This window comes from Taudactylus pleione, unplaced genomic scaffold, assembly GCF_031769625.1.
Source record: "Taudactylus pleione unplaced genomic scaffold, aTauple2 ptg001956l, whole genome shotgun sequence".
Classification (NCBI taxonomy): domain Eukaryota; kingdom Metazoa; phylum Chordata; class Amphibia; order Anura; family Myobatrachidae; genus Taudactylus; species Taudactylus pleione.
Window position 1 is genome coordinate 4,459,962 of NW_028286352.1, and position 16,586 is coordinate 4,476,547.

The 16,586-nt window shown below is 46.1% G+C and overlaps 1 protein-coding gene across 1 annotated transcript in view; it reads left to right on the forward strand.

Moving 5' to 3' along the window:
- LOC148436121 (galectin-related protein A-like) overlaps positions 1-16,586 on the forward strand; it is a 48,334-nt gene that overhangs the window by 26,200 nt on the left and 5,548 nt on the right. Inside the window, exons 3-4 of the mRNA XM_088465328.1 lie at positions 13,434-13,522; positions 14,288-14,462. Coding sequence (XP_088321454.1) covers positions 13,434-13,522; positions 14,288-14,462 — 264 coding nt within the window. The remainder of the gene's footprint in view (positions 1-13,433; positions 13,523-14,287; positions 14,463-16,586) is intronic.

A 16,586-nucleotide genomic window follows, 5' to 3' on the forward strand; every position in this document is an offset into this window, starting at 1 on the left:
CCTATTATTGACTTTCCGCGTACATGAAAAGTCTTTGCAATTGAATACGGCATAAAGTTTCCACCTGGCGAAAGGACGTCATCTGCGATACTTTTCTGCGGATTCAGACTTTACGCGGCTAATTGTATACAGGCCCAAGATTTGATACATTTCCCCCTAAATCGCTCTTCATCTTATCATCCCGTAACATTCCAGTAAGTAAACTCATCACCAATTAATCTCTGGTCCATTGAATATTATACAAGTATTACAATATGTAGAGAGCAAATGAATTCCCCTCTTTTCTTACCTGTGCTAGATAATTTGCCCAATATAAATAGTGCATTGCATTTTTCCAAAGTTAAAAATAAAAGACCGTACTGATATCAGGTGTTGAATTAACATAATACCGTGGTGAGCGTCAGACATTATAAAGGCTTATCCCGAATGTCACACCCTGCACCCATAATATTACTTACTTCTCTGGAGTTCCACGTCGGCGTGGGGGTCCGGCGCTGTAAAACGATGGCGGCCATTTTCCCGTCATTTGCGCATGTGCCGTACAGGGAAAATGGCCACAGCGGCCATTTTCTCAGTGACCTGTGCTTACATTATAGACTCTGGGAACTCTCTAGTGCCCAGAGTCTATAACTCCGGCGCTGGCCACACACAGCTCAGTGCGCTGCCGGCCGCTAGGCGGAGAGGAGGGCGCCGTGTCGGAGACTGCACACGGGCCCCCTTCTCTCTAGAAATGCCCCTGGACCCCACCCTAATGTTTGTAGGAGATACCTCTCTTCACAGTGGTTGATTATTTTATTCCTCATAGAAGTGCCCTGGTTAAGTTTTCCTTGAAGTTTTTCACATTATTTGCCGATGGTGACGACTCAAGTGCATCATCCTTATTGGCAGCTTTTGAATCTTACATGACAGTCCCAAGTCTGCTGGAAGGTCGGGAACCAACTAGCTCCTTTCTAAGGGGGGATACTTCCCAATGCAAGAAATTCTACTTTGAGTGGAGATCTTAGTTTCAGCACACTGTCCCTTTTTGGGGACAGTCCTAATCTCGGTGCTCAATTCTGGGCCACCAGTTCACTTCACAAAGGCTGTACTCAAGGAGAAGCCTACTCTATGATGGTGATGGGCTCACTGATTAACTCAGCTTGGCCTGTGAGGTTGACACAGGAGCGAGGAAGATAGGCCATATCAGTGTAAAGCTTTATTGAGAGACAGCCACCTATATGAGCGCTGACAAGTAACCCTTTTCTGGCCAGGACCCACTTGCTAAGCAGCTAATTCCATAACATGGTAGATAACTACATGGCTTGGGTCCGGAGCCCCCTAAGACTCCGGACCCCATAGCAATGACACACCTGAACCCACTATAGCTACACCCTTGTGTATACCTAAACTGTTGTGTTTACGGATATTAGATGTCACCAGGTTGCTACTGGTACATTCCCTAAACAATTTATTAAATAAACCACCACACTCATGACCATTGGGGCATCAAGTCGGCTGGCGATGACTTGAGAAGTTGTGCTGCTATAACATTCCAAAAGTGCTGGTCTGTCCGAAGGCACACATACCCAGCAAAAGGCTATAATGGGTTAACTCAGGATATGGCCTCAGATATACACCTTTTCCACCAAATTTTTAACCTGGGTTATTGTCGGGCCAATCCGGGTCAAGGTATGGTGTGAAAGTGTCTGAGAAAAATTACCTGGGTCCAGTTACCCAGGAATCCAACCCTGGTAACTACCAGGGCCGAACCTGGCACAGTCCCGGGTAACAGAACAGTGTGAACCATGTTATCCGACCCGGGTTACACTAAAAGCCGCTGATTGGAGCTAGAAGAAGGCGCTCAGAGTCGATGTAACCTCCAAGCACGCCTCAGTGCGCACAGCCTGGCTACATGGACTTATGAAGATTGTATGAGCTGATGGCAATAAGGGGAGAGGAGGAGACAAAAAAAAAATATGACAGTAACTCCAGGCTACACATTATTACCTCTTTGGCCATGATTGATGCAATGCAGTGAGCAGCCACCACTAACTCTTTGTGACCTCATCTTTGTGAGCCTAAAAACATCCATTTCTAATGACACACACAAGATTTACAGGGCAGACACGGGTTCAGTATGAACGGAACTGACCTGGGAATAACCCGAGTCCAAGGTGCAGTGTGAAGGGGGTCTGACCCGACTCTGACACGAGTTGTTCAAAAACCTGGGTCTGACCCTGCATGTTGGTGGAAAGGGTATAAGTCAGAGACTCTACAGCATTCTGTTTGTTTTATTACATGACCAAATAGTGGTCACTTTATTCCTCACTAAGACTTAAGAAGCCACTCACTGTAGAGCGACTGCTGGAACATGAGGACTTAGGTTTATGTTCAATAGCCACCTTCATTTCAAGCAGGAACCAACCCCAATTCTCGGCCAGTGAGTTATGTAAAGATATCCTTGTGGTAGCCAGACCACTATGGGAACCAGACTGGGCATAACAAGCAGATTCACGTCAGCCTCCATGTTGTTTCTTTACCAATTAGGGGTTACAGCTCATGTTTGGGAGGTCTAGCATTGCATTGGATCTTTCAGTCTCCACTGGCCTTGTTACTTTGTGGACCTGCCAAAAGCAAGGTTGGGCTTTGTCTATACATCACTAGGAGACAAGTGAAGAAGACCAGGACAATTCTAAAAATAAATTGATGACTATAGCCACTTTAGGGTAGTATTATTTAGTAGGCTAATTGTGCTGTCAACCCCCTGGCTGTCTTGTATTATCATTATCCTGTATGTTTTAATACATAAAAAATATATAATATATAAAATATAGTACAGTAATTTGCCTGGATGTTTTCCTGGGTGATTCTGAACCCATTAGAGGTACCGGGAACCCTCCGCCAGTACACAAAGCTTCCTTCAGAATAACCAGCTACTGCTGTGTGTGTAGAAGAGTTACATGTAAGTCCAATATCTTCTGATGTTGACACTTATATCTGTGATTTCTGATGTCATCAACATGAGAATAAAAAAGATTAATGGCGGGATTGTGTGTGCGTCCTAGGGTTGACCAGCGATGGTTTAGCAGCCATTGATGATCAGAAGCTGATTATGAGTGATTTCGCCATCGATGGTCAGCTACCAATGGTGTATTGATGGCTGAGCCCGGTGGTGAAGCACAAATGAATTTTGCGCATGCACGGGTGCCGATTGTGCAAAACACAGAGCATCAATGGTTTCTGTCCGTTGGTTAAACTCATCAACCATCAATAGTCACCACTAGTGTGGTGGGCTGTGGAACAACCTAGCGAGGAGGTGATGATGGAAGACTCACTAAATGGTTTTAAAAATGGATTAGATGCCTTTCCTTCCAGAAATATTAAGTTAATGACAGTTATAATGAATGTTCTCTGAAATTAAACCCACTCTGACTTCCAGTCTAACTATAAAACTATGTATACTATGCATAAGGGCTGGTACACATATGTGAGAGTATTGCTATACCATGGTGTTACCTGAGATTGGTGACATGGATGTGCTGGCTGTAGTCAGGTTTGATCAAGTTGGAACCTGGAATTTGTAACTTCTACTTGTTACTAGTTTGGGCCAGTCGGGCAGAACATGGTTTTGCAGTGTAATGGTGAAATACGGAGATTTATTTCACAAATGTAATAGGTCATCCATTTTTGCATCACATTCTCCTTTGAAAGTAAAAGCATTATTACCATGGGTCCCTGACCAATAACAGGCAGTCATTTGGGTCTTTTCATCATTCATTCATTTCTAGACAGGGAAATCTTACTTTGCTTTACACAAATTGAAGTAACAGTTCAATTCACGGACTAAAGCTGCATACACATGGTACGATATCTATGAACAATATAAATGATAACGATATCGTTAATTTTTAAGCAGTGAACGGCCAACTATGCGTGTTCCCGCATGAACGATAACGATATCTATGATCGTCCGTACATGCAGGCCAATTTGCACGATATCGTCAACTTTGCCTATGCAGGGATGTGGCAGGATGACTTCACTAAAAGATATCTTTGAAAGACATCTTTCAAGTCGTTGGTGGTACAGGTCGTACCGTGTGTATGCAGCTTTAAGGTCCCCACACACTGTCAGATATTTTTCACGATTTGCCGATTTCGACGCATCGGAACGTCAAGTCGTGCAAAATATGTGCAAATCGTGAGTGTCCACTCACGATCACGATGTCGATGCGCGTACCCGGGATCTTCCCTCCTGCTGGTAAGATCTGGCAATCTTGTTAACGATGCACTGGAATAAGTTAAGGGCGCACGATAGGTCGTTAGTATAAAGTTTGTCAAAATAAACACTTTATGCACAATATCGTCAGTTCAGGACTGCCAGGGAGCTACCGGGGAGTTCAAAGGAAATCGTTAACGACATTGCATCCTTTGCGAGTCGTTAACTGTGTGGTTACCTTAAGTAACGCAGCCTTCTTACCTGACAGCACCAAAGCGGAGCGCAGTTCCCATACACTAGTATGGGGACCTACTAATTTCATAGTTTAACTCACTCTGAAAATACATTACTTTTGGAATTTGTATAGTGTAACACGACCGAATTAAGGGTCCCTCTCCTGGGGTAGATGGACTCCCTCTTCACGCACACAGCAGCCGGAAAAAAAGTACACCAGTCTGGGGTCTCGTACTAGCTGGTCGGCACCAGTCTTTATTGTGCAACGTAAAATTAAAACAAAACGCTAGCCCGTCTGGGCGCTAACTAGACAAGAGGTTCCCTCTCTAAAGAAATAGTGTGGCCTACTGCCTCCACCATCAACACAAACGTATGTACAAGACTTACAGGTAGTTTTCATGAAGTGTCTCTGAGCCAGCCAGTCTGCTTGCTCTCCTAGGTATTGGACACTAGCTTACAATCACACACAGCCTATATCAGCCAGCTCCAGATGCAGACCCTAATGAGCCTGCTAACAGGCCAAAAAGGCCAAAACATGGATTGGCCTGTGGATGGAGAACTCCCTCTCCTCACATCCACACCCCCAGGTTCCAAACCGGCTTATCAAAAAGCCGACACTCAAATCTGCTACACTGCAGACTTTCTCCTGGGGTTTTTTAGAACACATAGGTCAAAAACCTAGGAAATACAGTATATCTACCACTGACCACTTTACCAGTGATCCTATCACATATCCCCCCCCTTTGTTTTGACCTGTGGGGTGGAACAACTGAAGCCCCCAAGCAATGAACACGTGACAACGCGTCTGCATTGGCCAGCTGGCTCCCTGGCCTGTGTTCTACTGAAAATTTAAAGGTTTGTAGCGCCAAGAACCATCTCGTTATTCTTGCGTTACTGTCCTTGTTTTTGGACATCCATTTCAGAGGGACATGGTCAGTAATCAGTTTGAACTTTCTTCCCACCAAATAGTACCTGAGAGTTTCTAACGCCCATTTTATGGCCAAAGCTTCCTTCTCCACTGTGGCATAGTTTCTCTCATGTATATTCAATTTCCTGCTTAGGTAAAAAATAGGGTGTTCCTCACCCTCTCTGCTTTGGGACAGGACGGCTCCGATGCCTACACCGGGCATATCGGTTTGTACCACAAACTCTTTGTCAAAATCAGGGGTCACCAGAACAGGTTGGGTACATAAGGCTATTATTAATTCTTGGAAAGCTTTCTCCGCTTCAGGACCCCATTCCACCATGATTTATTGTTTGCCCTTGGTAAGGTCAGTAAGTGGGACCACAATGGTGGCAAAACTGGGTATGAACCTCCTATAGTATACAGTGATCCCAAAGAATGGCCAGTTCTCTATTGCCTCAATCTTATTGAGCTGTGGTTTTATCAAACCTCTACCAATGGTGTATCCCAGATATTTTAATTCCTCCATCCGTAGACAGCACTTTTTCGGGTTGGCTGTCAAACCTGCCTTAAAGATGGAGTCTAACACTGCTTGTACTCTGGGTAAGTGAGACTGCCAATCAGGACTATGTATGACCACCTCATCCAGATAAGCCACAGCATATCGTCTATGGGGTCTTAGAATCCTATCCATCATTCTTTGGAAGGTAGCAGGCGCCCCATGTAGCTCAAAGGGTAACATCTTGTAATGAAGCAACCCTTCTGGTGCAGAAAAAGCATTTTTTTCTTTGGCATTTTTGGTTAATGGCACTTGCCAATACCCTTTGGTTAGGTCCAGAGTGGTTAAATATCTTGCTGTCCCCAGCCTTTCAATTAGTTCATCCACCCTTGGCATCGGGTAGGCATCAAATTTTGAAACACTGTTCAGCTTTCGCAAGTCATTACAAAAACACACACTCCCATCGGGCTTTGGAATCAACACAATGGGACTGGAACACTCACTATGTGATTCTTCAATTACCCCCAATCTTAACATTTTTTTTAATTTCCCTTGACACAGACTCTCTTTGGGCTTCGGGCAACCTATAGGGCTTTAGGTTAACTTTAACCCCCGGGTCAGTGACTATGTCATGTGTGATGACCTTGGTTTTTCCTGGTAGGTCAGAAAACAGTACCCTATTTCTGATCAAAAATTCCTTGACCTCCTGCTGTTGACTGGCTGACAGGGTTTTTGCCACGGTCACTTCGGGTACCACGGGACCTGAGTTTACTGGAGGGGCTTGGACGGCTGACAGTGCTGCTCTAGCCTTCCAGGGTTTTATCAGGTTCACATGATATATCTGTTCTGGTTTTCTTTTCCCCGGCTGGTAAACTTTATAATTGACCTGAACCACTTTTTCTAAGATCTCAAAGGGCCCATGCCACTTAGCCAACAGTTTACTTTCTACCGTGGGAACCAACACCAACACTCTGTCCCCAGGAGCAAAGTTTCTTAACTGTGCATTGCGGTTATATACCCTCTGCTGTGCTAGTTGGGCCTGTTCCAAGTGCTCCTTAACAATCAGTACTACAGCCACAATTCTCTCTTGCATCTGGGAAACATGTTCAATCACTGTTTTATAAGGACTGGACTGCCCTTCCCACGTCTCCTTGGCAATGTCTAGTAACCCTCTTGGATGTCTCCCATATAACAAGTCGAAAGGTTAAAACCTGGTGGAGGATTGGGGAACCTCTCTTATGGCCAACAGCAGATAAGGCAACAAATAATCCCAATCTATACCATCTTTGTCGACTACTTTCCTTAACATATGTTTTAAGGTCTTGTTAAACCTCTCAACCAAACCATCGGTTTGGGGTGATAAACCGAGGTCCTTAACTGGTTAATTTTAAACAGGCGGCACAACTCCTTCATAACTTTTGACATGAACGGGGTACCCTGGTCAGTTAGCATTTCCTTAGGTATTCCCAACCTGCTAAAAACATGGACCAGCTCTCTAGCAATGCACTTGGTTGACGTATTGCATAGCGGTATCGCTTCCGGGTATCTGGTAGCGTAGTCCAGAATTACCAGAATATATTGATGTCTCCGGGCAGACTTCAACAAGGTTCCCACCAAGTCCATAGCTATTCTTTCAAATTGTACCTCTATAATTGGTAGTGGGACTAGAGGACTTTTGAAATGTGGTCTGGGAGCATGATACTGGCATTCAGGGCAGGAGGCACAAAAGTCAGACACGTCTTTATGGACACCGGGCCAAAAAAACCTCTGCACGAACCGCTCAGTGGTTTTCTCTACCCCTAGGTGGCCTGCCGTTATATGACCATGAGCCAGATCTAACTCCGTTCTCCTGTAAGCTTCGGGGACTATTAATTGTTTCACAATCTTCTCCCCTTTCTTTGTCATCTGATACAACAGATCCTGACATATTACCATGTGAGGATATGTCAAGGGACTATCGGGATCTACGGGTTTACCGTTGACCACCTAGACATTCTCCCTGGCTTTCACCAGAGTAGGGTAATTTAACTGCTCTACGGCAAAGACCTCTCTTCTGACCTCTAAATCCAGCAGATGATCAAATATCTTGGCGAGCCACCATAACGCTCCGTATTCGCCAATCATGCTAGAAAATGGGAACATCTCTGACTCTACAGCCCTCACCCTTTCAGACGAGGCAGGGTGATTTACCACAGAGCAAAACCGGCTTTCCCAGAACTTCCAGAAGTGAGCAAAGTCTCTTCCCAATATCACATCATACATTAAGCCCGGTACCAAACCCACAGAGACTACTGCGGAACCACATGGCGTCTCGATGTTCACTTCGGCAGTAATATAATACCTAGTATCCCCATGGATGCATGTCACACCAACAGTTTTTCCCTTATGTTTCAAAGGGTTCACCAGCTTGGTTCTCAAAAGTGTAACCAGGCTACCAGAGTCTAACAGAGCCTCTACTCAGTTGCCTTCCACAGTGAGTACACAAAGGTGTTTATCTGTCTCAGCCTGCCAGTCAGCAGTGCAGGCTGGCTGGGCAAAGAAAGGTCCCCTGCGGTTGACAGAAGCAGTATCACATTGCATGGGCTCAGAGGTAAGTGAACAATTAGCTGATATATGGCCGAAGCCACCACATCGAAAACATTGAGTCACATTAATGTCTAGTCTTTTGTGGGGTAGGAACCTTCCTGGACTGGCAGGCCTGTCTTCAGGTTCCCCACCCTCAGTTTTAGGCACATTCCACCACCCTTCTCCCCAGGAACAGTCTTACCATTGTTGATGGGAGTTCGCTGGTGCGCCATCGGGGCTCGGGGGGGCAGACTCATCAGCTTCTCAGCTGCCACGTACCTCTTCACCAGTTCGACTAACTGGTTGGCAGACTTAGGGTCGGCATGGCTCACCCACTTGCGCAAGGATGCAGGTAGGGATCGCAGATACCGGTCCATCATGACTCGTTCGACGATTTGTGGTCCTGTCAGCGTCTCGGGCTGTAGCCACTTGGTGGATAGATGGACGAGGTCATGCATCTGCGAGCATGGAGGTCTGTCCATTTGGAACTTTGACTTGTTGGGCACGAACAAAGGTGGTGATCCCCAAGCATATTTGGATCTCCCGTTTTAATTTTACATAGTCCTTTGCATCAGCCAGGCACAGATCATAATAGGCCTTTTGCGGTTCTCCAGACAGGAAGGGTGCCACCAGACTTGCCCACTGTTCCTTGGGCCAACTCTCCCTTTTGGCTGTTCTCTCAAATGCGGTGAAATATGCCTCCACATCATCGCCCGAACTCATCTTTTGTAGGAAGTGACTGGCACGTATGGAGTGAGTGGTGGTGGGAGGACCAGTATTAGCATCTCCAGGCCGGGCGACCAGGTGCTGTCCCACCTCCTTAATAGCCTGGCTGTTTTCCACTAAAGCCTGGCGGTTTTCCACTAAGGCCTGGCCAGTTTCCTCGATGGTGACCTGTTGTTGCCTCTGGGTGGTCTCCAAGGCCAATAATTGAACCCTGGTGGATTCCTGCTGGATTTTGTTCATTTCCTGCTGAGCCTTGGTAGCTTCTTGCTGAGCTGCCATAGCTTGGAACAAGGCTTTAATAATGTCCTACATTTTGTCCTGGGGTGTAGGTTGGAAGCAGAACCTGGCTTCCCTAAGCAATCTGAGGACACCACCTCTATGGACTTCAAAGGACCCAATTTTACAACCACACTGACAGATTGGTGTCTGTCCCTTTAAATTTTAAATGAAAAGTTTTCCTCTCACTGCAACTTCAATGTGTGCTTGCCCACATTCTCCACCAATTGTAACACAACCGGGTTAGGGGTCCCTCTCCTGGGGTAGATGGACTCCCTCTTCATGCACACAGCAGCCGGAAAAATAGTACACCAGTCTGAGGTCTCGTACTAGCTGGTCGGCACCAGTCTTTATTGTGCAACGTAAAATGAAAACAAAACATAAAAGTAAACGCTAGCCTGTCTGGGCGCTAACTAGACAAGAGGTTCCCTCTCTAAAGAAATAGTGGGGCCTACTGCCTCCATCATCAACACAAGCGTATGCACAAAACTTACAGGTAGTTTCCACCAAGTGTCTCTAAGCCAGCCAGTCTGCTTGCTCTCCCAGGTATGAGACCCTAGCTTACAATCACACACAGCCTATATCAGCCAGCTCCAGGTGCAGACCCTAATGAGCAGGCTAACAGACCAAAAAGGCCAAAACCTGGAGTGGCCTGTGGATGGAGCCCTCCCTCTCCTCACATCCACACCCCCAGGTCCCAAACCGGCTTTTCAAAAAGCCGACACTCAAATCTGCTACACTGCAGACTTTTCTCCTGGGGTTTTTTAGAACACATAGGTCAAAAACCTAGGACAAATGTATCTACCACTGACCACTTTACCAGTGATCCTATCACAATAGTTAAACTGGTGTAATTAGCCAGATCTTTTTGAAAATCACTTTTTCAGTCATCAAATAAAGTGACAGTGGAAAGAATGCATTTACCTTTTTAGGCCCGTCTTCAAATTGAGGCGAAAAGCCGGAATCCGAAGAAAAGTTTTGCCGATGACTTCATTTCGCCGTATTCAATTTGAAAGTCAATGCAATGTAATAGGCGGAAAAGTTTCGCCTGTGAATCAGTGGCGTAACTAGGGTATTTGGAGCCCAGGGCAAATTTGAAAATGGAGCCCCCCCACTATGTGCGCACGGCACAAAAAATGGGCGTGGTCACAAGGGGCGTGACATTACACACTCCTTTCTCGTCACTGGGAACATTTCTTTCCATTTGCACCTTAATGCAGTGCCCCTTATACAGTCCTCCCTATGCAGTGCCCCCAGTAGTACCCCTTATATAGTACCCCCAGTATACAATGCCCCCAGTAGTGGTCCCTCTTATGCAGGCCCCAAGTAGTGCCTCTTATGCAGGCCCCCCAGTAGTGGTCCCCCTTATGCAGCCCCCGATTAGTTCCTCTTATACAGGCCCCCAGTAGTGATCCCCCATATGCAGTGCCCCTTACACAGTTCCCCCTGTAGTAGCCCCCCTTATGCAGCCTGCCATTAGTTCTCCTTATACAGTGCCCCCAGTAGTGATCCCCCATATGCAGCCCCCAGTAGTGATCCTCCATATGCTGTGCCCTTTATACAGTGCCCCCAGGAGTGGTTCCTCCCGTATGCAGGCCCCCAGTAGTGTCCCCTATGCAGTGTCCCCTGTAGTGGTTCTCCCTTTTCAGTGCCAGCTGTAGTGGTACTCCCTTTCAGCGCCCCCTATAGTGGTCCCCCCTGTGCAGTGCCCCCAGTAGTAAGCCCCCTATATAGTGCCCCACTAGGAGTCCCCCTTGATGCAGTGTCCCCAGTAGTGGTCCCCCCAATGCAGTACCCCCAGTAGAAGTCCCCCCTATACAGTGCCCTTTATATAGTGGCCGGCCCCAGTAGGAGTCCCCCTTGATGCAGTGCCCCCCTGCAGTAGGAGGGGGTCCCAATGTAGTCGCCCCCAATGCAGTGCCCCCAGCAGTATCCCCCTAGTAGTAGTCCCCAGTAGTGGTCCCCCCCCAATGCAGTGCCCCCAGTAGTATCCCCCCTAGTAGTAGTTCCCAGTAGTAGTGGTCCCCCCCCGAAGCAGTTCCCCCTCGTAGTAGTCCCCCCCTCCCGATAAATACACACGGATATTAAACAATAAAATAAAAATTCTTTTCTGAATCCATGCTCCCGCCGCCGTCCGCACGTCAGTCCTCCCGGGCTGGCGCGCTCTGCATTATGGGAGAGACGTCATGACGCCTCTCCCATTACCCTCTGCAGGAGCCGGAAGGGAGTCGGCTCTTGCAGTGGGCACTGCGGCTGCAGCAGTCAATGAGCGTCTATCTGACACTAATTGGCTGCTGTTTAACACACACATCGCCGCCAGAGCTGGTGGTGATGTGTGTGCAGCAGCAGCCAATGAGAGTCTGTCTGACTCTCATTGGCTGCTGATTCACACACACATCGCTGCCGCTCAGCGGTGATGTCTGCACAGTAGCAGCAGCAGCCAATGAGAGTTGTCTGACTCTCATTGGCTGCTGGTTAACACACACTTCACCGCCAGCGCTGGCGGCGGTGTATGTGTTTGCACAGCCTGAGCCCGCCTGCCACCCTCCTCCTGGAGCTATTGGGCAAGCGCTCAGAGGGAGGGAAGGGGCTCAGCTGTGCAGCACAGGACCGGCGCTGGGAAGCCTAGCACCGGTCCTGTGTAAATGTGTAGTGCTGACCGCACTCACTGCGGTCGGCACTACACTGGCATAGCTAACACATAGCTAACCCCTGGTATGCGGGCAGGTGTCAGCAGGCCGGGAAACTTGGAAAGTTTCTCGGGCAGTCGGGAGCATCACCTAATTTTCATGAGCCTCCCTGCCATTCCAGGTACTGTCAAGTATGGCCAGAACACAGGGCTGAAGTGTACAGTGTATGGGGAGTAGGAAGGTAGGAGCACATGGCAGAGGTGATTGTGAGCAGGAAAATAGGGAACTGGAAGGTAGGAGCTGACTTCTGCTTCCTGCTCACAGTAAAATCCAGGGGTAGACTTAAGGTGCCCATACACGGTGCGATATAGCAGCCGATTTGACGGATTGGTACAATATCGCTGCTATATTGTACCGTGTGTGGGCATGATATCAGACAGAGAGCGCTCCCGTGGGTCGTACGTCACACCTCCAGATCTTACTGCAGGTTCATTTGAACTGGGGATGCGATGTACGATCCCATGCAGAGCTATGCGGGTGGGGGAGGTGGATGCTAGCATATCAGGAGGTCGGCCACCCGATTGCACCGTGTGTGGGGACCGCCCGATATGTTAGCCGTTGGATCCCCGTCGCGATGAAAGGTGCAAATTGTACCATGTATGGGCACCTTACTTAAACCCAAATGAACCAATCAGATTCTAGCTATAATTTCTCCTAGAAAATGATAGACAGAATCCTATTGGCTGTTATGGGCAACAGGTGTGGTATAAAATTTTGACAGTATAAAGGTCGACACCAAAAGGTCGACAGGTTTTAAATATCGACAGTAAAAAGGTCAACATGGTCATTAGGTTGACCGTCATTCTGTGGACAAGTATTTAGGAAGACAATTTTTTTTTTTTTTTTAGCCTATCCCTAATCCTAAATATCATGAAAAAAACATGTCAACATTTAATGCCAACATGGTAAATGTCGGCCTTTTGACAGTTTCGACCATTTAACCTTTTTACTGTCAACATTCAGAATGTGTCGGCCTTCTGGTGTCGATCATCTGAATGTCACCCAGTTGACTGGTATCCACAGGCAACACCACCGCTTTTAAATTTAGAAGCTTTAGCAAATCTGGTCCCTTTTTAAACATGTAAATGCCACAGTTTTTATGTAAGAAGGTATAGTAATCTTTGCTGAGTGTGGTTACATGGCTCAGAGGCAGAAGCAAGGATGTTTTGGAAATATTAGTACATAGTTACATAAAGAAAATTTACAAGGTTAATTTACTGTAATATTATTAGAGTAACCTATTCTTTTCACTAATTTGTTTTCCATGTATCATAATGGAAAATCTAAAAGTTATTGGTGAAATGATGACTTTATTACTACAGTACGTGTTCCATTATTTTTCAGACAGTAAAATATGTCGGTGACATCAAAGGAGGGATGAAGCCAGCCATGAAGATCACCATTATGGGAATAGTGGATGTCAGACCTAAGAGGTAGAAATCTATTCTACAATGTCTATTTAAACCATAATCATTGCATAAATCCCAGTACCTATTGCCCCCATCTCCATCTACCAAACAGGTATCACATTTTCTTATTTCTCATGAGGGATGCACATGTTATGTCGGCAGTGAAAATGTCAACACGTGCTGTATGTCAACACCTAACCCTAATATCGACATTTTGACCATGTTGTCATTTTTTCCGGATGTCAACATTTTAACCTCGTCGACTCCCCCTGTTCCTGCTCACATTGTGAGTGTTCACTCCTTGCCTGCATAACCTCATGAGGGGTTGGATACGGAATCCTGGAGGTCAGGATGCCGACAGCAGCATCCCGACAGTCAAAATCCCTACAGAATTTGGTAAATAACTCTTAGCCACCCCCTAACCTCCCCCCCTCCAGCAGCCTATCCCTAAACATAAACCTAACCTTAATACATACCGTCGGGATGTCAGCAGTTGGGATTCTGGAGCCGGCATTCAGACAGCCAACATCCTGACAATCAGGGTGCCGACTACATCCTTTCATGAGTATACCTATATATACCACACATTACAGACTTTAGATGGCACTTACAGTAAATACATCCCAGACACTGTACTTTTGATTCTAGCAGGATAGTTATGGATACCACTTAATTTAGTGTGTACAATTACAATATAAGCAGTACTCAGCCATTTGAGATTACTAGGTGTATGAATAATGAATTATTATAAAATGTGACAGCATTTTGTTGATGCCTTTCCCCATGCAGCTTTACTGTCAGTTTGCTGTGCAGTCCTCAAGATACAGACGGGGATGTTGCTTTTCTCCTGATAGTCAACTTTCAGGACAAGTCCATAGTCCGAAACGCTAAGTTTGCAGGAGCATGGGGCACAGAGGAAAACAAGATCCAATTCTTCCCTTTCACTGCTGGAGACAACTTTAAGGTAAAGTCATGTTCAAAATTGTATCTATATGATGGCAGACTGCAGATATTCGTCCATACTGGCTAAAACAATGATCTTATACTGGTGTGTGGTGACTAATGTTAAACATGGAAGCAAGTCTGGATTGCATTTGATCATGAAACTACATTTAATGATTTTTGGGTTTAAGGCATCCTTACTGACTTTCTGGTTCCCGTGTCACAGCAGGTGGGGGTGGTGGCATAGCCATTGGCAGGGATGAAACTAAGATTTTTGTCCCCCGGGGCAAGGCCATAATTTGGCGCCGCCCCCCCAAAAAATACAACATAGAGGACGAAAAGGGTGTGTGGTTTTGTGACACAGTAATGCCCCTTATAACACATAATGCCACACATTAATGACCCTTATAATACACAGTCATTGTAATGTGCCGCTGTTTGAGAACCGATTGGATTGAAGCTCACGGTCCGGCAGCGTCTGCCGATTGGCTGCCGGTCCGTGAGCACTGATTTGCTTGCGTCCGGCACCACATTAGACTGACGGTGTCTCTGTGCCTCTCAAGGCCGGGATGCGGCTCCAAACCCACAAGAGCAGAAACCTAGCCTCCCGGCACCCTCTCAAGTCCGACACCCGGGTCACGTGCCCCCTTAGGCCCCCTCTCCCCAAGGACAACCAGCCCTTGCCTTTGGGTGCTGAATTAATAGTGTAATTAAATAATATTGTTCTTTACAGATCCATGATGGCACGTTTCAAACCCGCTGGCATCTGTAAAAAGAAAAAAAATTAAACAAAAAGACAGGAGACACATCAAATATTGTATTATTTTAATAATAAACACCCCAACAGAGCCCTCGTTGAGCCATCACAAAATAAAAACCAATGCTACTGCTCCTCCCAGAGCCCTGTCACGAATTAAAGGTCACTCGGGGACACTTTCCATAAGAATGAATGGGGATGCGCTGATTGGACAGAGCCTGGGAAGTGCTGCAAACTGATCAATCTGCTGCTACACATCTGCATCATCAGGGTTCAATCACCATTGTCAATGGCATGCTAGACCCAAAGCCTTCACCTGCAGACTTCAATTATTGCTGCTTTAATGATTCTGTTGCCAGACCAGGGATCTCCATAGGAGGCAGTCGGGATGCCAGACGTCAATATTCCGACCCCGGAATCCCGATGCCCGTTAGAATGCGGACGCCGCCATTCTGAAGAGATCAAGATACCGCCATCTCAAACGTTGACATCCCGATGGTAAGTATGCGGGTTAGGCCAGGGATAGGAGGGCTTGGTTTAGGGACCTCCCGGGGTGGGTTAGGCTGCGGGCTGTTTAGAGTGCGGGAAGGGGTTAGATTTAGGCACCACTGGGGGAGGGTTAGGCTACTTACTGGGCCCCTTTTGGATCCTGAACATCCCGACTGCTGGTCAATAATATGTATTCCATCTCCATATACCTTCCTCTGTGTTGCACATCCTATGGATTACAATCCTCAGAACAAACATCTATTTACATTCCTAGGGGTTGGTTTTGCCTTAACTGATTGACGCTTTCAATTTAGCAGCAAACTCACTAAACTCATGCCCGTTCCTTCAACTCGATATCTATATCTTGAACATGACGCTCTAGGAACGTAAATAGAGGTTTGTTCTGTGGATTGTAACCCATGGCAAAGCTTTTGGTACACAGGCCATACATATTAAAATACTGGGACTTATTTATCCATGACAGTTTAGGGAGCCTCATAGCGAACATCTGTACATTGCCTGCAATTGCTTGTACTGGTTAGACTCCAAACTAAAAACTCTCCTTGACTTAATCATTTGATACATGTTCTTTTTTTTTTAAATTACTTATATCAGTCCTGTATCTCTTTTCACTGGTTGTTCTCCATACCGTGCTTCATTTTCAATGCCTGATTTTAAAAATTCTATTTATTATTTTGTACATTTTAGATTTTATACACACAGTTTACATGTTTTTTTGTACTTGTTGACTTGTGTTATTTAGTTTAGAAAAAAAAATTCTAGATCTATTGTATTTACCCTGTTAACAAAAGTTAATAATCATTCATTTTACTAATAGCGTTCATGAAGAACATATAATTGGTTGTATTTTTTTTTTTTATTTCCCATTCCATGTCTGGT